The sequence below is a fragment of the Lytechinus variegatus genome, chromosome 5 (genome assembly GCF_018143015.1).
Source record: "Lytechinus variegatus isolate NC3 chromosome 5, Lvar_3.0, whole genome shotgun sequence".
Classification (NCBI taxonomy): Eukaryota; Metazoa; Echinodermata; class Echinoidea; order Temnopleuroida; family Toxopneustidae; genus Lytechinus; species Lytechinus variegatus.
Window position 1 is genome coordinate 34,649,123 of NC_054744.1, and position 24,945 is coordinate 34,674,067.

At 36.3% G+C, this 24,945-nt stretch overlaps 1 protein-coding gene across 2 annotated transcripts; it reads right to left on the reverse strand.

Moving 5' to 3' along the window:
• Positions 1-1,140: 1,140 nt before the first annotated feature.
• On the reverse strand, positions 1,141-22,552 carry LOC121415998 (phosphopantothenoylcysteine decarboxylase-like). 2 transcript variants are annotated; one of them, XM_041609428.1, is made up of 6 exons: positions 22,491-22,552; positions 17,726-17,903; positions 10,681-10,782; positions 5,824-5,952; positions 4,756-4,924; positions 1,141-2,719 (listed from the first exon to the last, which is right to left on the reverse strand). In XM_041609428.1, the coding sequence occupies exons 2-6, from the start codon at positions 17,876-17,878 to the stop codon at positions 2,655-2,657; spliced, it is 618 nt and encodes a 205-aa protein (XP_041465362.1). In that variant the 5' UTR covers positions 17,879-17,903; positions 22,491-22,552; the 3' UTR covers positions 1,141-2,654. The 2 variants fall into 2 exon arrangements, with proteins under 2 accessions (XP_041465362.1, XP_041465360.1); XM_041609426.1 differs by having other exon boundaries at positions 22,487-22,529.
• Positions 22,553-24,945: the final 2,393 nt, after the last annotated feature.

Consider the following 24,945-nt stretch of genomic DNA (forward strand, 5'->3'; position numbering starts at 1 on the left):
TGACAACAAAAGAATTTTGGAGCCTATAACCTCTACGGAAAGATAGTTCTCCATCAAACTATCATCTATTGGAAATGAAATAGAGACACTGAAGCCTTCTGTGGATAGTCTTAGCCAGAAGGTTGACCAGCAAACCGGGGAAGCCCAAATATATACTGAACATATACATGGCAGTTTTCGTCTTACCCACCTTGTCCTGCAGCACACAGACCGTACGGGCCGTTATGCCAGGATTACCTTTATGGACTTCTCTTCAGCTTTTAATAAAATGATACCAGCACTATTGGTCCCAAAATTGATGGATCTTCAGGTAAATACAAGGCTTATTCTTTGGTTTGTAGACTATCTCCAAATAGGAAACAGGTCGTTGTATCTGACCATCTTTCAACTGTACTCACAACCAATACAGGATCGCCACAGGGATGTGTACTTTCGAGTATGTTATTTCCATGTATCTTGTACACTAATGATTGTCGAGCAAAACTAGAAAATACCTTCATAATTAAGTATGCTGATGATATGGCCTAGATTGGTCTCTTTCCAAAGGATTCTGATGACTCAAACTACAATAAATGTCTAGATGAGTTTGTTACTTGGTGTGACAGCAACTGTCTGAAACTTAACGAAGCTAAAATAAAGGAAATGGTGTTAGACTATCATAAGAAAAGCAATGTATCATCTAAAATTAAAATCCATGAAGAAGAAATTGAACAGGTCTTTACATACAGATATCTGGGAATTGTAATTGACAAAATACTTAACTGGGAAGACCATACCAAAAGGTCAGTTGCAAAAGGCTATCAAAGATTTCATTATCTTCGAAAACTGAAGTCTTTTTATGTTGACCAGTCCATTCTTAGACTGTTTTATATTAATTTAGTCCAAAATGCGTTTCTGTTTTGCTACATAATTTGGTTTGGTGCCCTGATGAGGAAGGATGCAATGAAATTTAAGACTTAACAAACAGGCTGGTAAGATATAAGGAATCGAAACTGAAATACGTGCAGACTTTGATTCTACATGAAATTGTTCTGAAAAGCTATCCAGTTAAAAATATAGATATGATTTTTTTTATTTTCTATTGTGTTTACCTGCAAGGCATGCGTTTTTATTAACAAGGACCTAATTTTTATTGTATGGAAAACAACAGAATGGATTGACCATGAGACACAACAGATTTTCGGACAGAACTGGAAGAGATGAAACTATATCTCCAAGAGCAATTATGAGCCCTTGTCGCCCCTATGGTCGAGAGTGACAATGAAATTAGGACCATGAAGAGAAGAACACAAGTAATTTGGAGACAAAGGTTGATCAGTGTATACATAACAAACTAGAAAAACTAAAAAATCATCGTGTAATTGCAGATATGCATGTCCAATGCGCTAGAGTTACTGGGCATAGCTTCTCCGAATGTGATGGCAAAGAGGTTACTGTGTAACATGTTTAAAACAATTAGGTCCATTCAACAGCTTTGCATTTCTTAAAGTTAGGAGGAAGTTGGCTCGTGTTTCTCTTATGTGCACAGGGCCAAGATTTTAGAACTCGATAAACCCAAAGGTCCAGCAGGCTGTAAGTGTTTTTAAATGGAAGCTCAAATCTTTGAGATCAGTACTATGAAATTACAATTTAATCTTGTTTGGATTTTGCTTTTCTATTTATGTCTCCTTTCTTCTCTGTAGGTAGTATTATGTTTAGTGAGTATATAAATACTCTTTCTCAAATTCCTTGTTTCCTTTATGTCTACGTATGATGCTGTGATCTCTAATACTTCATCGTAACCTAAGCAGTTCGAGTAGTTTAGGTTTAGCTTTGATAAAGTCTGTTTTTGTTTTGTTTGTACTTCAGTGATAAATCATTATTGGTCTATTTCAAGAAAAATGTGATATTGCTAATATTGCCTTTAGTTAGAAAGTATATTCTTGGTCATGAAACATGAGAAAGAATCTGACCACATAGCAGCAAAAGAAAATTCAAGTGACAAAACAGAGTCGGTAAATGGGAGCCTCATCGACCGCACACTTCTAAAGATTTTCTGAGCTTACTGAATGTGAGTGGACCTTTGGCCCCGATTTTCTAGAGTTAATTTTTAAGACACTAGACATTAATAAGCCTAAGACTCATCAAACCTTAACTCCACAGTGAAATCAAGCACCGTGCGGAAATATAGCTTGTGTGAGATTTTTGAGTGCCAGTTGCATGACAGGTGTTATTTTTCAATTTTAAGATTAACTGATTGCCAGAAATAAGAATGACCATTGAGGACTATTTGTGTACACTTAATACACAGATCCAATTATAATGGCTTCCCTTAAAGTCAAAGAACAGAACATAGTGTTTAAAATGTCGAGAGCAAACAGTTCTCTTTAGAATACCACCAAACAATAACAAAACTGTACTCTTCAGCACTAGCCAATCTTCTTAGTGTATCTGCAAACTTCTTCATTGACTTCTTTAATCACCATTGTTTGAGCTCTTCCTGCATATCACCATGCAGTGAACATCATCTCACTTTCATCTCCTGCAGACTGCCTTCACTCCTGGATGGGCAGGAAGAAGTAGCTGACCTTTGATCTCCATCAGTTTACCTGTTGAGGATATCCTTCACTCTTGGCTGGGCAGGACCAAGTAGCTGACCTTCGACCTCTGTCAGTTCATCTGTTAATGATATCCTTCACTCTGTCCACAATCGTCGTAACCTCTGCCATGGCTCCGAAACCTGTCAAAAAAGTGCCAAAATAATGTAATTTTTCAAATAATGCATTGCATTTTAAAAGATGGATATTTTCATATCAGTAGTATAACCAAAAATAAGGTTTCACAATTAAAGAAATGGCAAAAATGGCGATTACAAAAGCACAAGCCTCAGCGATTGATCTTTGGGCTAATTTCTTTTATAGATTGAATTGATTATTTGCGGTAATCAATCATAAAAATCAGTCACTCGATCAATTACTATAAAGCTTCATGATACAGGGTATAATTATTGCCTAAAACATAATAATGTCACTGTGCAAGATAAAATATTCTTTAATTGCCCAAATCAAAGGTTTTTATATCAAAATTACAATAAAATAACATTCTGTTTTACATGAATGAGGTTTTGTCCATCAGAACATTTTTAAGTGCTTCAAAGATTATTACATCATATAAAAGTGACCAGCCACCCCAAACCAACAAGAAGTCACCACAAATGACATCCTGGATCTTTATTGAGTTTGATTAAACACGTCCTAAGCTTTGATATCATACAAAACTTGTCAAAATTTATTTACGATAACCTACTCAAGTACTGGACTAAATGCAGAAGAAACTCAGCAAGAACTTCACAAAATATGGAAAAAACAATGTTTGAAGTATGATGTTCACTCAGGCACGAGATGTCCACAACCGCGCAATCTCAATTAAACTTTCATGCAGTCCAAAAAAATGTGTCAAAGAAACTGTTGTATATTTTTTGTCTATTCAACTTTACAACTTGAAATTTTGAAAGTATGAAGAATTACTCTAGACTTCTAAATGAGCTTTTTATTTTTTTTATATTAAAAACCAAATTACTATTTTGGCTTTTGATAGAGAACCTTCACTGGCAACTTTATTAATCTGGTATTGGGGTGGCTTGTCCCTTATACTTTAGGTTAACTGGAGACTTCTTAATATCCCTTACTTTACAACAAATGTTGCCCCAACCACTCACTTTTGCAAACAACACATACATAAGAATTATATGTATATGCACTACAATTTTCCATCACATCGAAGACAAGTTCTTTTTAAACTTGCAACTTTAAAAAGTATAAGTCAACATCATGTTAATACTTGACAAAAAATAGTCCCTGAAGGCATGGACAGAACAAAATTGTTATGTGTTATTGGTCGAACCCCATATTATTAAGCATACATGATCTTAATAAAAACAGAGATCAAATGATTAAGAAGAAGAATAAGAATGACAGTATATTTATCCAGGGTTGCCACTTCAGTACCACAACTGTTCTTCTAGCAGGCCCTGCTATCATTATTACCCTTTCTTTAGCTCAGCTACCTAGGCACTCAAGGAATATCTTCCTACCAAGTACCCATTAACTACACCAGGGTTTAGTGAAGCACACTTTGGATATTTCTTGCTGAAGGAAAACACATCATAGGTATGAATCGAACCCCCGGGGGGAGGTGGGGCGCACTCGACCAAAAAAGTGGTGGGGGTGTGCCGCGGGCGAGACAAAAAACGGGGGGCTTGGAGCGGGCTTATTGTAAAAAGGAGGGTCCTCGGAACGACAAATGTTTTTAAAAATGGGGGTCCTTGGAACGGATCGCCAGCGTGTGAGTGCGTATGCATCCCTATGGAACGGTCATGCGTGCATGATGCAGCTAGCGCGGCCTTCGCTGGGTGAGCTCTGCGGCCGCTTTTCACCAAAATTGCAGCTCATTGGAGCAGATCAATGCGATCGGAGCAGCGTAACCAAAAATATGCGAAGCTTTGGAGTGGATTTCTCTCTTTTTTTTCTCGATAAGAAGAAAATGCTATGCCTTGGAGCGGCTTTTTTTGTTCTTTTTCTCAACAAGACAAAAATGCTATGCCTGGAACAGAAATTTGAGCGTAAAAATGGGGGTCCCCTCCGTGGCACATACCCACTATGCATTATATACTGAGTCTCCCCCCCCCCCAGATCGAACCCACATTGCTAAGATTAAAAGACAAAAGTTATATCCATTAGACCATGATACCCCCACAAGTCTGTCAAAATATCTCACCTCTGTCTCCACAAGCCAGTAGTTTCTCTACGCATGGGATCTCAGAATAACCCAAGGAAATCAGCTCCGACACCTGACGCTGGGTGATTGGATGATCCCACATGTGAGTGTTCATTGATGGGCAGAACAAGAGAGGGCGCTTCATGTCCCATGCCCTTACAACACATGTCTGTCAGGGAGAGAGAGATAAACATAATAAGCAAAATTACTAAAACCCTCTCTTTTCCCCAAAAAAATGAACAACATGGTTTTGACCAAAGTACACTGGCAGGAATGTCCCTGATCTCATTGCCTAACTTACCTTTGAATATTCTACTGATCCGCCAAGTCAGGCTCGAGTGAGCTTTTTTCTAAAGGTGTTATCACAGATTTTACTTGGCTAATGTTCAACAATACACCTTCTTATAAATGGTTTAACTGTTAAAACGTGTTATTAAATAACCATTATAAACTGAGTTCTAGAAGAATCTGATCAAACTTTTACAAGGGAATAGCACAAATTCCACTCTGTCAAAATCAACAATTTTTTAACACACAAGCTAGCTTCAATAATCTTGACTATGCACATGTTAATAACCAAGCGATTAGTTTGATCACAGAGAGGCTATAGCCCCTCACATCAATCGGTTTCAGAATCCAAAGTCACAAAATGGCAAAAGAAAGATCAATAAAAATGAGTTTGAAAATTGAATTAACAAAACTTCCCAGTTTATTACAAATCTTCTTCATACATGCAGGCATATCTATTAAAGTGATTGGCTCAATCATAAGAAACTACATGAAATTTACATATATATTTTACATGACTGGAACAATCACATAGCCACACAGAGATTCCCCTGAATCCCTGGCTTTGGGGATATCTGGGTAAGCGGGGAATAATCTCTAATAACGGGGGGGGGGGGGGGGGGGGGGGGGGTTATCTGTGTGTATCTCACACAGCCACAGGTTTATGTCAAACAAATTTCTGTTGTCTGAAAAGCATCAATTTAATCATTAAAGGCAAAGTTTCATGTATTTGTTTGTGGCAATTTCTGCTATTTACAGTATTTTTTTGTTCGAACCTACCAAGAGGTTATCACAAATTCCACTGGCTATCTTGCCTAGGGTATTGGCATCCAGGGGAGCAATGACCATCACATCGGCCCAACGTCTTAACTCAATATGTAGGACTGGATCGGAGATGGCCTTCCATACCTAAAACAAAGGATCAAACTAATTAACTATCATTAGATCTAATTAGTTTTACATTATGGGTGAAGATGTTGGCATTCATGGATAAATCCATACTTTTAAACACGGGAGATATGAATACATACATGTGGTTCTATATGAATGCCTATTAAAAGGGCTTATGCACAAAGATCAAATCATTTCAACTACACATACTTTATATTTTAATCTCCTCTATATAAGTATACAAATATTTAAAAGTAAATGAGACACTTTCTATCAAATGATTATGAAACTCTACCTATTGTGTACTTGTCAATTCCAGCCAAATGTTGCATTTTTCCATTTTCAAAAATTTCTTTTTTGAGCAATTTTGTTTATACTGTTTATAAGTGTACAGTTCAAGGTTTACAAAAACACACTTATATTTACTATACCCTCATTCATTCATAAAATATGCAATGTGCACTCTGTTGCATTTTGGTACTAAGATTTCATAGAAAGTGTACAACTTTCACCCATCCCTGGCTCCTGGCAAGCAAAGGGTGCTGATGAAAAATTCCACTGTCCATGTGACCTCCAAGCAATAATTTACCATTAGCTGTATTGTTTTACACGCTGCATTGAAACTGTGAGGCACAAAATACATTTCAAGGTGTGTATGTTTGATGTCCCATAAGTCACAGTTTTGAGCATTAAGTTTCCCTCATATGCTGCCATAGACTCCTGGAGACAAGTATTGGACTTTTTTATCTACCATAGGAGATGCTTGCATCAACAAATCAAGCTGCATCTGTATTGGACTTGAAATAGCTATACTGGGGGGACATACATTTAAGTCCCATAAGTCACATGTCCCATAAGTCACATATACAGTTCGTAAACCATGCCACCTTAAAGCTGTCCATGACAGCAAAGAGAGAGACAAGAATGCTTAAAAGCTGGAGAACAGTATGCTGACTGTCAGAAAAAACAGTCTGAATATCATAGGCAGTGCATTGAACAAAAAAATGTTTGCATTGTGTGCCCAGTCCAGAAAGAAGGAGAAAACTGAATATGATCACTAAAATGCAAAGCTGAGTGCAGGTAAATTGGGTTTGTTTCACCCCAGCTTTTATTAATTTTTTAGGTCCAGATCACTCTCTTGGTTTTCTTGTCCCTTTGGAGTATGCATCCACTGTTTTACATATGATGTGAACTTGGTATATACATGTAGTTCCATGGAAACTTTTAAAACCTATGTCAATGTCCCATCAGTCACAAATTTTGTAGTTGAGCGACTCTCTGGATCCTGTCAAAATAAGAGCACCAGTCCTCAGATGCATTTAAGGCTACCATGAGCAGAGCTATTAAAGCCCCTGTAAATGCCAAAAAATTGTTCAGAAGCTTGCAATCAAGTTTTCTCAGAATCATTCTTTCCGCCTGCCAATAGAAAGGAACACGCGCATTTAAAGAGGATCGAAGTGTGATGTCACAATGTCGTGAACATCGAATAGGCTGGTTCTAAACCTACATGTAGTCGCAGCTGCATGATCGTGTTACACATTTGTATTTGCAAAAATGGTGATGTGTGTTGTCCCTGGTTGTTACCATCATTCTGAGAGTCGTAAAAGGGCACTGGTTCATAAAGCTTTTCGTAACTTAAGAGCGACTTTAAGAACGACCGATGATCCTCGTGGTAAATGTCATCATAAATTGGCAATGTTTTAGCATATAAGAAAGGATCACTAGTCATTCTTAAAGTTGCTCCTAACTTACAACAGCTTTATGAAACGGCCCCAGGTTATTTTGTTTAGAACCAGGCCGCCATTACACCATGAAAACTTACATGTACATCATCACTTTGGTACTCTATAAATGAATACAGACATTCAGAATTTCCATGAAAGAGATGACATACATTATCAACCCAAGCAGCTGGCAAAAAAAGAAGTTGTGATAGGGTGCACCCCCATGATATATTTTTTAACCAACATTTTTTGTATTGCCTGAAGTGTATAGTTAATGAATCTTGATGTTCCCTTTGTCAAATCGTGTCCCATGGGGTTCCAAATTGGCAATTTTTGGCGGCTATCTTGGATTTTTCATGAAAATCAATTATTTTCATATTTTTTGCACAGACAATGGTAAAATCTTCCATGTAAATGAATACACTTTTTACTATACAAGTGTACATGTAATGCAGTTTAGATAAATGTAGTAGAAATCGATTGCAACCGTTTTCTAGACAGTCCAGTTAATAAATTTTTTTTAAAGAACTTATGCCAAAATTTTGATATTTTTTGTCAAAAATTTGCCTGTGCACTGATATCCATCTGTTTTATCATAAACATCAATAACTAATGAAAAATATCAGCATTTGACACAAAAGAGAATATATTAACAAGAATATTGATATACATGTACTTCATGGCAGCATTAATGTCTTAATTTTCTTACATGTATACACTGTAAAGGTCATTTTCTTACCATACTGTACGAGACAGAGAAAAGCAACATTTACTTGCCCCATCTGTAACAAATATGTCCTATCATTATGTCCCATCAGTCACAATGGAAAGTGTGTACATTTTTATTCTGATCGTTCATTTTTCATCTGTTTGCTAAATATTTATGATTCTAATTGTTTATTGATTATTTTGTACTTATTTGATTACAGTTCTTAAAACTTGATGACAAGTTAGGAAGCTTTTTTTTGGTTAATGTTCCCTTTATATAAATGAAGTGCATGAAAAGATGTTTCTGCCCTTTGTTGAATTTATTTCTGACACAATGGCATGAATTATTAAAGGTGTCATCTTATTAGGGAATATTTATTCATGCTGAAATTAAGTTTGACTTAAAAAGTCATTGAGAGGAAATGTAAATTCCATGAAATGAGATAGGGTCCCATCAGTCACATTCACTTGTCCCATAAGTCACACACAATTGCACACAACTACTGAAACAAATGAAATGAATCAAGTCCAATTCAAGTACTGTTAGTGAGCACTATCACTGGTTAATATCCCAGCCCAAATTAAAAAACATTGTCATAAAACTGAGATAGATATGGCACTTTGAACAAAAGAGCTCAATTTGTGTGGTCCATCAACGTCCCATAAGTCACAATGACATTTCTGAAGATATAGCACCCTATGCAACCAAGCTGAAAGCATGCATTTTTGTATATAGTAAGTTTCAGTATTCTTCTTACAGTTTAATAAAGTAAATCCATGTTTGTGCAGCTACTATTTCAGATATGCACCTCAGTTATGTGGAAAAAAGTATCAAATGTCCCATAAGTCACAATGGAATTGACCTATTATCTTTTTTTAACAACATTTCAACTATTGTTTATGTACATGTACTGCAAACTTTTTTTTAATCCTCTGCCAACAATTCAAATGATTAAATGATTTTTACAAACATTACATAGCTATTGTTGTTCATATAATACATGTAGGTGAAAACTTTTATCATTGACCCCCTCACCCGCTTTCTCCAATTTTAGACAACCGAATCTGAGTACATTTAGGCCAACTGTGACATCTAATATTCCACTTTTTAAAAGACATACATGTAACAAGAGCACACCCCAATTAGTTTGCTAAAATGTTTCACAGATAAACATCAATACATGATACTGATGTTGCCTTCCCTTGACAGAATTCTATACAGCCTGAATCAGGGATAAAGAGCCTTTCAGGTGAGTACAAATACAGGGTGTATAGAAAAAAACGCACTTTAATATCTTATTAAAAAAATATCAAATCAGTGGATCACTGAACACCTTTATAAATATCCAACATGTATAATGCAAATTTGCATATGAATCACTTGCTTGCTAAAGACATTGAACAATGAAAGTAAAAAAAAAAATAGGCACATACATGTACATGTACAAATGTACAAACTCTAAGCAGTTGGTCCAATAATAAATCTCTGTCTTCATTGTGAGTAAAACATTTTCGAAATTACTGATGCAAAAAAAAAATGCTTGCTCGCAGTTGTTTTACTTGCATTCACTTCAAATGCCATTATTAAAAGAAGATATATTATCATATGACAGACGCAATTTATATTACCACTGGTCATTTTTTTTCTCTCTAATACACTGGTATATCCATGTATATTTCTCTTTTATAGACACCCTGTATAACTGACATCAGATCACACCAAACAACAGCAAGGTAGAATGGTTATCATTACTAATGGACTTGCTGCAGGGCTGTTTGGTCTTTCATTTCAGCTGTTCAAAAGGTCTCTGATGGATGGATGCTAAAAGGGTTTTAAAGGAGTGTAATATAAGGTAAAAGGATACTACACCTACAGGAATAATTTCATCTCCTACATGATGAAACCAAGATGGCTAGATATGTTCAAAGGTGGAGCGGTCAACCATGATGATGATGATTTACATGTACGTTGAAAATCACATCAAAACCAGGAATTTGAAGAGCAATTAAAACAAATGCAAGTATGTACGCAGATCAAACAGAATTAGATTTGAACATGAATTTATAGCTCAGAGCATACAACATGCTGTGGGCATCATTTCTTCTGTTCACGTGGAAAAACAAATAAACTCTATCCAACATGCATGTTGCAAGATGGCATTTGGTGACGATAGTAGACTGTATCTGAGGCTCATTATAAAGTACTGCCGATACATGTATGTGGGTTGCCTAATAGTTGTAAGCCTTATTTTGAGACACCACCCCCCCCCCCATCCATGGGGGAGTACATATTGTATAGATCTATGTATCTTACCTCCCATTCATCTTGATCCCTGTAAAGCTGAACATCTGGTGGTAATACTGCCATATCAAAGAACTTGAGGGCGTGCTCCGTCACCACAACTTTTACCTCAACCTAAGTAACAGATATATTGGTTAAATGAAACTTAAGGACAACATTTTGCAGACTAAAATATATCACAGTAATGAGCAAAGAAACATACATGTTCAATCCATATTCAAATAACAGTAGAATAATAAAAACATAATGATCGCAACAATGAATATAATAAATGATGATCATCATCATCATAATAAATGATCATCATCATCATTGATGATGATGAGGATGATGATGGTAAGGATAGCCAATGATGATAGTAATGGTGATTGGTGATGATAATGATGATGATGAAAATGATATGATAATAATGATGATGGTGATGATGATGAAAATGATGAGGAAGATGATGATGATAATGACAATGGTAATAATGGCGATGGTGATATTTATAATGATGAGGAAGATAATGATGGTAATGATTATTACAATGTATTAACAATGATTGATGATGATGATGATGATGATGGAGATAATGAAAAGAATAAATGATTATAATCATAAACAATAATCAGCAATCATCACCACTCTCCATGCTAATATAATTTCTTTATGGCCCTGTGATCCTTGAATTGATTTAAATAATCAATCTCAGCTATGCCAGAATGTGAGTCCCACCACAAAGTCTAAAAAATAGGGTTATGTTGCCCTCATTAGAAAAATCATGCATGGGAGGATGTCTGCCATGTCAAAACACATGTTAAAGTGTTTTTATTAGAAGCCATTAAATATTACGAATTTGAGCAAATTCTTCATCCAAATCTGAGATTTTCTCACAAAACATTGCATTTGTACAAAAATAATAAATACAAAGCAATCCTGTTTTTCACATTTTACAGTCTGTCAGGTTAGGGCACCATAAACAATTATTTTCAAAGGCCTACATGTAATTATTTCTTTTCTACAGTGCATATCAAGTGAATGCCATCATCCCCTTACTTGTAAACAACAATGCTGATGGATTCAAGAGTATTTATCATATTGGACATGATGTATGCATTAAAGATGAAGGGATCCTTGGCTTTCAAGAATGGTGACTGATTGTCAGACGTTACCCAAGTCCCAAGGTGACAAAATTCATAATGAAATATTTTCTTTATTTGGGGAAGCCAAGGGATAAAACTTAAATGTCAAGTTTACCTCAACAAAAAGTGGATCTGAATAAAAAAAAAAGAAAACAAAATCATTGAAATCAATACAAATACATGCATGATTAGGATTAGGAAAGTTATTACATTTTAAAAATGTGTTTATTTTTCACAAAATTGTTGCAAGCACATCTTGGTCTGTATGCAAATGAGGGAACAAATAACATCAACAACTCAGGCGCTCACTATATCTGTTTTATTTCATTGTACAAATTAATGCAATATTTTGATTTTTTCATATCTAAAAATGGGGAAGATTTCAAATGTCAGGGAAAAATTAAACCTGACAATGAGGCGAAAATTATTTCAAATACAAATGAACTAGTGAGTGGGTGATGTCATTGGTTCCTTAATTTGCATACCAACCAGACTGTGTGTATACATGGAATGGTTTTGTAAAAGAACAGACAACTTTAAATGTTATACATTTAGCATTCTAATTTTAAATTAGATTCTAATAGAATTTTCAGCACTAATGTTTGGTTTTCTATTTAAGTTCATACAAACTTTATGTTGGGTGGACTTTGTCTATTCCATCAGTAATGCCGATGTCAAGCTTGTGCAAATTTTATTCTGATATGCTGACTGGAAGAGAACATAAGGCATACTGCTCCATATTACAATTTCAATGCATAATTCAGAAGACTACTCCCCATCTCACAAGTTCATAACATTCTGGCATCCAAGACGGAAAATCCATCAAATTTCTTTTCTCATCCAATTAGCAAATTATGCGATCCTTTCTCCTCTGACCGGCTCGCCCGGAATGATTTCGAACTTGCTGCAGGCGACATATATATTCAGATTTTACTAAAAAGGAGGACGGAGATGCCATTTCAGAATTCTGACTTGTTTTCTTACAATTTAGCTGGAAGCTGCAGGAGTACAGAATTGGAACATGAAAGTAGGTCATGTCCTGAACATGTAGGGGGAAAAAATAAAGCTCTGTTGTTTTTTTTTTTTTTGGGGGGGGGGGGTATTTTGGTTCCTGTCAGTTAAAAAGAACAATAAAGTATCATTACACATACCAGCACATGTAGTGTGTATTTAGCATTTATCAAGAATTTACATCCAGTTTGGCATTAACAATGGTGATGAGAGAAACCAACCCAAGAGTACTGTACACATGTATGTATTTTTTTAATGACTGAATACATTGCTTCCATTCCATTCCTTCCCTTGCAAATGTACATAATAATAATAATAATAATAATACATAACATTTATAAGGCAACTATAAAAAATCAAAACTGGTGTGCACCTCCAATTGACCGACCCACAACTGTAAATCATCTATTAAAACAGGTAGGTTTTTTAATAGTAGTGTTTTGAACTGATTCACAGACTTGGCATTATGAATGTAAGATGGTCGCTTATTCCAATGGGAAGGGACGATTGAAGAAACAGCGCAGTCACCATACTATGCTTGCTTGTAATTCATAAATTAAACAGAAATATCAGATTGAAGCAAATGATCAAAATAAAAGTGTCACATTGAAAGCTGGAATGCATCCCAGTGTTGTAGTGCCTTGATGCTCGGCCTTGGCCTTAAGGCGCCTTAAGGCCTATTTTTTCAAAGCCTTGGCCTTGAACATTCAAGCCTTGGCCTTGAGAGGGCCTTGGCCTTGGCCTTGAGGATTTTGAGCCTTGAAATTTCAAGGCATTTTCAAGGCTTTTTCAAGGCATTTTGTATTTTGTACTTTCATTTGTTTTATATAAGTAATTATAAATGTTTCAATTGTTCTGTATATTTAATGACACTAATGATCAAAACTACCAGTCACCAGTAACAGTAGCAACAGCAGTATTGTGTACTAGCTGTGTCATCAATTGTAATTGTTAAATCATCATTATTAAGAATTATCATCACATTGTAACAAAGAAAACAGCAGTGATGAAAAATAACTATTAATTGGTAATGTGTTGTAATCATGACTAATGATGATGACAATATTAATAATAATGATAATAATGACAGTAATAATGATTATGATCAAGATTATAGTGCTTTGATGAAAGGAATAATTCTGACAGATCTGACTGCAATTTTGACAACAACTTTCACACTTTAAACATAGCTAAATCTAAGGAATGATTTATAACAAGGTTGATTTCTATTCCATTAGGATTTTCCTTGTATTATTTTCTTTAGCCAAGAAGAATGATTTAAGTCTTAATTATATTCTGAAAAGATTGGCTATGTCAATGGCATGATGAGCCAAAAATTTAGAGGGGCCAAGCATGGCATATAGAACAAAATTTCTGCCAAAAAAGTTGAAAGCGATTGAAGCGAGCGAGCGAACAAAATTTGTCACCCTCTTGCTATAAAAAAAAGCTTTTTTTTGAAAGATTGTGACAGTATGTTTTGAAAATAATATCAAATTTACTCCACATTTTCCTTTCCTTTATCCCCCTATTTTAAGTTTATTCTTGGTGGTGGAACTTCTTCCTCTCTCTCTCTCTATCATTTTTTTTTTTTTTTTGGGGGGGGGTCTGATATATTTTTAAACAGACGAGAAAGAGGAATTGGAAGAGAGAGAGAGGATAAGGGAGAGAAATATGTAAGGGGGTAAGAAAGATGGGCGTGGCTGGTTAGGCAGAAAATACTGCAAAATTAGTTAATGATAGGCAGTATATCTTTTCTAAATTGTAAGGAGAAACATGTAAGGGCGTAAGAAAGATGGGGGTGGCTGGTTAGGCAGATAATACTGCAGAATTAGTTAATAATGATAGGCAGTACATCTTTTCTAAATTGTATACATTTTGTTTTGGGTCTATTGTCTCAGATTGACAAAACAAAGGGAGAAAATTCAATGAAATAACGTATTTGTTTTTGTGTCAATGTGGGTTCAAGAAATAATGATTAATTAAAATAATGATATATAATTAATAATTATTAATATTATTAATAATTATCAATAATTAAATGTTTCAGTAAATAATCAAGATTTACCCCCCCCCCCCCAACTAAGGGTATGGGGTACACCCCATTTATTTTGTATCCTTTTGAATATAACTTTATTTTGTAAGTATTCTTTATTCTGTTTTTTTAGGTAAAATAGGTGTAGAAGATACAAGAAATGAGAATTGAAATTTGAAAGTGGTTGTAAGCAGAAAAAACATGAAAACTGGCAAGAATCCTAAAAATGACACATTTTCAAGTCAGCATTTGAAAATTTCAGCTTGCACTCTGTGCTCTCTTGTCCCCCCCCCAAAAAAAAAAAAATCCTGTAGGAAAAAATGCCTCTTTTTCCAAAGTCAAAAATGCCTTCTTTTTTCAGAATGATTTTGCCCTTTTTAAAAAAGAAATACCTTCTTTAATAGTAAAAATAATACATTTTATTTTAAGTTTGAAAATCACAAATTTTGAATCATGCTTACATCAGTTATTGTTTAGTACAGTACTACATGTAATCCTGTTCATGGTAACAAAAATGTATAGAATGGTGTTTTCTGGTTGGAATATCACAAATTTTTGGCTCGCTTTCTGCACTCGCATCAATTATTGTACTCATTCTATTCCTGTTTGCACACAAAAAAATGCTTAGAATGTCCAGTTTTCAGGTTGGAATATCACAATTTTTTTAGCTCGCACTTTGCGCTTGCATTACTTTGATTGGTGAGTTATGTATCCTATCAAAAATGCAGTCCTTAAATGCTTCCTTTTCTGATCTGTACATTATCTAGCGTTATTTCTTTAATTACATGTAGATACACATCTTTTTCATTATTACAAAACAGCTCAGAATATTTAATTTTCATATCTTATTACACATGTCCAGAAGTTTGAGATCGTGGTTCGTACCGGCAACATCACGCAACAGTGATTTAACAGTCATTAAACCCATAATTGACCAAAAATCGAGTTTTACAACTTCAGAATTGATTTTCTTTTCAAAACTGCTTGCTCGCTACACTTTCTCGCTGAGAAGTAAAACCTAAATCAAAATATCTATCTTATCAATAAGAAATAAATTTAAAAAGGCTTTGCTCAACTTAATTTCTACAAAACAAACAACTACTTCACGCAGTTGATAATCTCATTTTGAAAATACATGTATCTGTTAGCACCAAAAATTCCCATTTTGGTATATAAGTGCCTTTTTGGCTCTGAACCACCCCCCCCCAAAAAAAAAAATATATATATAATATATTATGTCTAAATCTAACATGAAATTATTATTGTTTTAAATGTACAAGGGTGAAATTCTTTATTCGCTCAGTCCGCTCGCTCACATACATTTTTGCCATGTGTGATGTCTAGCGGCCTAAGCATTGTTAGCTCATTGTTCTGTATATCGTAAGGTTGAAATGCCTTGGCCTTGGCCTTGAGGTTTTCAGGCCTTGGCCTTGGGTTTCCATGCCTTGGCCTCAGCCTTGGGTATTGAAGCCTTGGCCTTGGGTATTAAAGCCTTGGCCTTAGCCTTGGCCTTGGAGGTTTGAGCCTTGACTACAACACTGATGCATCCCCCCTCTCCCTTTCTTGAAAGTTTATTGGTCAAACCTTCAGAAGTCCCCCCCCCCCTTCAAATTTCGTCAGAAGCCGCCTGGTTTGAAATTGATCAACCAAATTGTTTGTTTTAACAAAGTAGCTATCGATATGAAAACAAGACTGTATACAGATCCACAACTTAATAGAAACACGGTTTGAGCAACCAGCTACTTACTATAAAGGTATTATTGCCAATTGGTCTACAATCACTTGGTCTACTACCCGTTCAAACTCATTCCAAAATGTCTCTTAAAGGGGAAGTTCACCCTGACAAAAATTTTATTGTAAAAATAGCAGAAAAAATAATGAAAAATATTGCCGAAGGTTTGAGAAAAATTCATCAAATAATTGAAAAGTTATTAGAATTTCAATTATTTGATTTGTGACGTCATATGCGAGCAGCATTCCTACATAGCGAATGGTAAAAAATCAATGAAAATGTCATATTCTCAGAAATTGAAGATGGTTTTTATTGTACCTTTTGTATATCTATAGAAAAAACATTTCACACCCGATCATGAATAGAAAACAAAATCAAGTCATCAGGAACCATATAAAATTTGAAATTCATGCGTTTTATATTACATAACACATAGGGCAGCTGCTCGTTTATGACGTCACAAATCCAAAACTTTGAACTCTAATAACTTTCTTACTCTTTAACGGATTTTCCTCAAACCTTCACCAATATTTTTTACTATTTTTTCTGCTATTTTTACAACAAAGTCTTCTTCAGGGTGAACTTCCCCTTTAAAGTTAAATCCCATTTCATCTACAAACAGTTCATGTAATACATGCAACCTTTTGGTTTAATTCCCAACTGAGTCTACATGTATTTACCATTTCATTCAGTTCCCTTTCAGGCTATGAACATTTCATTTCAGCTGACATCCAATAACAATGCGACGAAGTAAAAATTAGACTAATTGGGATGTAGACTAAATTAGAATAAACTGGTATTAGACCAAGCATACAGCTTTTCAAAGGACACAATAATACAGATTCTACCAACTTGCCATTTTCTAGCTGAAAGGTCTCCCTTTCATCCTCCTTTTAATAATTGCTGCTTTGTAGCCCTTTTTTTAAGGGCTATAAAACTGAATTTTGGCGCTTAAAATTTTCCCCATAGGACTTTGTACGCAAAACAAAAAATCCAACAAATTTTGTCACAAGTATCTGCACAGCTTGCTCACTGTGACAGTGTATCTAGACCAAGACTATCTGAAAAGTATACCCCTTGATTGCAGACCAATAAACCATGGCAAGGGGATAAATTCAAACAAACAATGAAAGAATAATGAATATTAAATATACTTACTTGTCCTATCTTCAAAATTTCCTGAATAAGAAGAGGAATTTTGATAGCAGCTACGCTCCCTGTGCAGCCAATTAATACATGTTTCTTGGGATTGCTGCAAGATGAAGATTTGTCCTCTTCTTTCATAAAAGCCTCTCCAGAAGTGCTTGCCATCTTTATATTTGGCTACCAAGAACGTCTGTGAGGAATACAAAGATTAGAGCTTATGATAAGTGGAACACCTCTGGCAGTCTTGCCTGCATTATGTGATTCAAAATAGTGCATTGCTGACTCTGAAAACAATTATTCACAAAAAAACAATTCATATGATAATAAAATACTGTCCACTGACCCTACATGTAGATGACCTTTGGCCTTGATAATTTGACCTAAAGGCTCATGCACAATGACAGTGATTACCCTGATTACCCTTATGTCCACTTTTAATGAACTAGATCCATCAACTTTCAAAGTTATGGTGGCAATTCGACAAATACCCCAACATGGCCAAGTTCATTAGCCCTACATGTAAATGACTTTTGACATTGGTCATGGGAACTGAAAACTCACACAGGATATTAGATGATACTTGATTGCTCTCAAGTATCATGAACTAGATCCATACACTTTCAAAGTTATGATCTCAATTCTACAAATACCCCCACATGGACAAAGTTTATTTACCCTATTAAAATGACCTTTGACCTTGGTCAGGTGACATGGAACTCAGACAGTATGTTCAGTTATACTTCATTACCATTATTTTCAAGTTTCATGAACTAGGTTCAAATACTTTCTATGTTATGACATTTCTAAAACTTAACCTTGATTACTATTTCATTGTATACAACGCCACCGCCGTCGGAAAAGCAGCACCTTTAGTCTCACTCTGCTGCGCTTTGATCTCGCCTTGATGACCTGATTTTGACGTGCTGTGTGAAGGCTGTATTCTGATTCTGCTGCAAATATTTGTGCTTAAATTTGTCATTTTCTGACATTTGAACTAATCATTAATGTTTATTTTTTTAATAAATCACCTTTTGATTAAAAGAGAAACAATTACAATAAGCCCAGGGGAGCGTTTCATCAATATTTTCATCCGACAAGTTGTCAGATCTGACATCTTTCCATGATTTTGATTGGCTGAGAGGCACTGTTCCTATGGTAACTGTCGGATAAAATGGGACTTGTCGGATAAAACGTCCAACAAGTCCTTTCATGAAATGCCCCCTGGTCATCTGTTCTAGATGAACATCTAGTACTCCAGGCCAATTTTTTGGTACATTAGAGCCCTGATCAATTGTAAAGTGCAAATATACATGTAGATGTTGTAAATTTACTGCCTATGTCAATTCAATGTTGATGTAATCTTCTTAAATCCTGCTATGTTGCTGTACTTGTGGAGTGTAATGTTTACCTAAGTCTTCTGTCATGTATACCTTAAAGTAAAACTAGCACAGCTTTGATTCTGGTTTGAATGTACTGTCATCTGTATTTAATGTACTGTCTATTTATTTATTACTGTGTTGATTTGATTATCTAATCAATACTGGCTATCAAACATGCTGTAGTGTAGGTCACTTGATCATCCATGTATATAGATCTATATGCTCCTGTCGTCTTCCAATAATTCTGTGACAATTTATCCTCTATATCAATTCTGCACAGCTTTCATCATGCCAACTGCATCCTCAAATTCTTCTGACAAGCCCATTGACTTTCTAATCTCTTCAGAGGGTCATACGAAAGTTGGCCGGAGATTTGTAAATGTAGCATTCGAAAATGCTCTGTTCACAAGAATAAAAAAATATTGAATGGGAATCTCTGGTTAAACATCCTACTTTTAACCCAGCACATATGGCCATTCCATTCAACGGCAAAGTGAGCTGTGGCTTCGAGATTTACAATAAGAAAAAAAAGTGGAGATGCAGGAAAGGTAAAAAAGATATAGATATTCTTTGATGATGCCCATCACATGTTTGTCAGTGGCAAGCAATTTCACATAATCAATGAGCTCAAATCTTCCTTTCTCCAAGAAATCAACCTTCAGCTTCATAGCTATATGTACATGTATTTCACATCTGATTCCTATACCAGAAGTAGCTTGAACCGCCTCTTTGATGAAATCTGCAGGACAGCGTGCACACCACATGAAAATGTAACTTAGTGTGGTAAAGTGGTAATGCAAAGGTATGCCAGTGTTCCCCGAATGAGCGGAATTAGCTCTGCCCCATCTGCAACAAGGATGCGTGCTACAATACAATTTAATGTTATGCATGCAACACTTGCATTCATTTTGAGTGTACAGGGCTGTTGGACCAAGATTTAGCAGAGATTATTATTGACAAAAGTGCCCCATTCACTTGTGTCTCACGAAATGTGTCGCCACCGAGTCTTCCTCAATTACAACCACACCTGATAGCATTGAAGGCTCCTTGCCAATCCAATACAATAGGAAATCCCATACTGAAGAACAATCGGAAACAGACCTGTACTTTCTGACATGCCAGAGTGTAGTTCGACTCTTGCCTGCTAATCCGCACTCCCTAGACAAGCCTGCCCAATACAAGCGCAGTGATGACTCCTCGCCAAACCATCTATCCAGGGAAGCTTTTACTGAAGAACAATCAGAAACAGTGATAGATTTTTTTGACATGCCCGGAGGATGCTCATTCCATATTTTCCAGCCCTCGCTCCTCCATCAATGTTACATGTTTGCATCTTGCCAGCTCAGCCAGATGTACATGTAAGTGATAAATCCAAGGCTAGCAGTGATGAAACATCCAATGATCAAGATCATGTCATCTAAACTGCCTCTATAATGGCTTCTCATGTCACTGATCACAACAGGTCACTGGAAACAAGGATTCTCTGAACCCCAGGACAGTAGACATGAAGTGGGAGCAAGCGATGCCATCTGTATTACCAATGATAGTTGAACATCTACTTGCTTGGTGTGTGTTTCTTATACCAGTTCAAAGCTCTAATGGAAGACTTGAAGGAAAAAATCCAATATCAACACTGTTATACTAATGGAGAATGAACAACTTTTGAATTAGCTTGGACAGCTAAGGAAGAACTTCAAGACCAGCGTGATGATGACAAGCTCCTACTTGGAAATAAAGACAAGGAATAACTTTCCTTGAAAAATGAGCATGTCAAAAAAGAAGCCGAGTTATGATCCCTCCAACTGAAAGTTGACTTTTTATCCGCAGTCCGCAATTCCAGGACACATGTATATCAAGGGGTGATTGCATTGCATCTTTCAAGGCTGCAAAATAGCACATTTTTCATGCATAGTGCTCAGCACCATTATGATAGGAAGGGTAATAACAGCTTATCATGAGGGTTACCACCATCGTTCAGAGCCTGGGTCACCAAGCTCTAACCATCGTGGTGAGCAGGCCTGCACCAACCTATCTTCAAGACCTATGGGACATCATCTGGGTGGCCATCAGCAATTTGGTCCTGGAAAAGTTGGCACGGTGAAGCATAAGAGTAGTGCTCAGCACAATTCTGTTGCCTGCTTTTCAAACCACTGACGCCACCCACAGTGACCCACCACCATAAGACTGACCAGTATAACGTTCCAACCAGCAATAGGTTTGAAAGTTTAGTTTATTGACATTGATGTGATCCCTGCTACACATCATATTAACGCCAAGTAAAGCAGGAACCTTTTTGATGTTCCCCCAAAACATAACCTAGAGGTGCAGTCCACTCAAGGGGAAGCATGTGTCTGCAAACCAACAGTTGGGCAGGGAAAATAAACATTTGTAGGATTGATTTTCACTGTGTGAAGCCTAAGACCAGAACGGATGAACAAACTATTGCAGGTGAATCTTTTGGTCGCTATCTTCAGTCCATATCAAATTTACGGCAAGCCAAGCGAAATACAATCACAGCCCTACCCAGTCGTGATATTCGGAAAAGTGGTGGGCATATTCCTCGAAATGTGACTAAAACTTGCCAATTTTTGTAGGAAAATTTGCTCAACGCGTCACGTTGTGTCAGCCGATGCAAATCGGGCCATGCGCACCTCAGATTTCAGTGTTATTCATTTAATCCACGGCTCCCGCCGACTTCGCCGGCATGAGCAGGCTCTAATTCTCTATCCTTCTTTTATTCCTTCTATTTACTAGGCCTAGTCTATTCTTTTATTTTTTTCTTCATTTTCCCCTTCATTCATGTAATTTTTTGTTTCTTTCTTCTCAATTCATCCCCTTTCTTTCTCTCCTTCATTCTTTCGTTCACCAACTTCACCCTCCCTTCAAATTCTTTATATTTTTTTCACAAGTGTACCATTGTGTGGTCTGACTTTTGTCGATTGTCCATAATCCCGGCCATAAATCTAGTCATCCTGATCCAATGAAATCGAATAGAATATGAGAGCATATCAGCATGGCTTCGTTCTAACTTAGACAGTACCGGCACTTACTTACTAAGTTAGAACAAAGCATCACATGACATAGATCTACACGATACATTACATCAAATGACATTGGATTTTAAAGGTAAGCCTGATTTCCTCCAGAAAGTCGAAACGAAACAGCGGATTTCTTGACTTAAAGACAAGAGAGACATCACAAACACAGAAAGTCGCGTGTGGGACTGAAAAAAGTCAAATTCGTCCAAAAATATCGGACCGGTACTGTAGACAGTGTAGGTTATTATTAACTACGTTTACAGCTCAAATACTTCAAAATGAATGAAATAAAGAGACGATATCAAAAGACAGCAACCTAGCAGAAACCAGGACAGAAAATGGGGGGGATACATTACCAACCAAGAAGTCTGTCGTAGTGTCGGTATTCAATAGCATCTGCCACATGATCTACCACATATCTTCGGCGGATCTCGATCGAGCAGCTGTAACTCGTCAGGGGGGCCGGCCGGGGGGGGGGGGGCAGTGTTGCCAGGTCCGAGCTGAAGAAAATGATCCCCAAAAGGCACTCGAAAAATCCCCAAATTGGACCCTAAATCCTCAGATTTTTAAAATCACATAAATTTCTGAAAAAGAGAGGACCTCCTGGTTATTCCCGAAAATTAGTTAATATGTGTTCATTTGTTCACACCCGGGGGGGGGGGGCATCATGCGCGACCAAAAAAAAAACACGAAAAAAAGGATGTCTTTTTCACGATAGGGCACGTTACGTACGTGACGTGATAAGGGTGTCAAAAACACCAAAATAATGACAAAAGGGATATACTGTATATTTCGCCCCTGGGAAAATTTCGCGTTCAGGGTCGAATTAATTTGCGGGGCTGATAAAACAAAATTAAAATGTTTTATAAAGGATGTCCTTTTTGCCCCAACACTTCGTGTTTAGAGTCCGATTTGCGCGAGTTGTAGAAGGTGGGGTCGTACTAAACCAAATAACTGACGACCGAAGGACCCGTACTTGTTTATGGGTTCATTACAGGGAATATGCCAAGAGTATCCAGTGGCGTACGTAGCTAGGATTTTTTTCCTGGGGGGCACTGGGGGGGGTCCTTGCTTTTTCAGGGGGGCACCAGCCATTTTTTTTGGTGTGTGTGTGTGTGTATGTGTCACAAGGGCGGATCCGACTTTCGCCAATAAGGGACGGGGCCCAAAATTATCTTCACCTATATTTTCCCCGATCAGTCATTTCTTAGTTTTATTCTTATAAAACAACATAAACATGAAATAATCTCATAAGCCTTATAAAAAGTGCGAGCGCGAAGCGCGAACGATTTTTTTTTTTACTTTCATGTATTTTGTCCTGAAAATTTGATATTCTGGGCAATGTTATGTGTGATCCTGAAAAAGATTTGTATGTAACTAGATGGTTACTGCGAACGCCAAGCACGAGCAGAAATTTGTATCAATTGTTTTAGCATTATCGAAAAGGGACCTGTTAAGGACTGCTTACAGTTACCCACGAAGACAGTATGTTTCAATGATGCGAGCGCGAAGGGCGAGCAAATTTTTTTGACATTCCAACCTAAAAATGGTAATTCTAAGCACTTTTTGTATTAATAAATGGGATAGGTATGTAACTAAACAATTGATGCGAGCGCGAAGCGCGAGAGGAAGAAAATTGAGATTTTAGACCTAAAACAGGACACTATTCATATTTTGTAAATCATAAATAGGATATAGTTAATTGGGTATCATTAATAATGCAATCGTGAAGCCTGAGCAGACAATTATTGATATTCTGATGTGAAACTGGATAATTTAAGTACTTTTTAAATAAAGAACATGCAGGCTATCGCTCATGTTTTAGATTTAGACCTACAATCTGAGCATTCTGAATACATTCGTTTAATGGAACATTATGGAATTCACGTAGACAATATGAACTTGGCACATCAAACGATGTGACCACGCAGTTTGAGCTTAAAATGATGATATGTAGACCATAAAACGGACATTTTACAGAGCACTTAAATTTGTAAATGAAAAAAATAATGAAAGCTCGATGTCCGAGATAAAATATGTTTTGTATATTGACTTCAAAACTTGCTCCATATCAGCCTAGTATTAAGCAGATAATGAATCTCATCAAACAGGCAATTTTGGCGCCAAGCGCAAGCAAAAATTGTATATTGAATTGAATTGAATTTATTTTCATACTTCACAAGATAACAAAATAATAACATAATACAAGAAATACATTTGGTTACATAGAAAAATACAAAGATAATGGCAGTAAATAAAGTGAAATATGAAGGAACCTGCATGAAAAGCAGAGCTTGTAGTGTCTGCAGGTTCCTTAAAGTAATTATAAAGTTCGTAAGGAGATCGGACACTAAAGAATAATTATACTACAAAGGAAAAGCCAAACATTAGCACAAAATCAAGGGGTAAAGAATAAGAGGAAAAGTGAACAATGTGAAATATAGGAGGGGGATGAGCGAAGAATGAAAAAAATATATACCACATTATACCTTTAAAAGGTACAAATCAAATATATTACATATATTCAGCCAGTGCGTCTTAACGGTGTCCATAACTGGACAAAAGAAATGATTTCAGTCACATTTAAACATACTTAAAGATAAACAGCTAGTTATTTCGATTGGAAGATTATTCCAAAGCCTTGGTCCTTCGAATACAATTGTTCTTTGAGCAAATAACGTACGAGTACGTGGAAGGTGAAATGAGTCCCTTTGGCGGGTAGGGTAAGAATGGATAAGGTTGTTTCTTTGAAACAAGGAAGAAAAAATTTCCGGTAAATCATCTTTTGAGAGTTGAAACATGAATGTACCCAAAT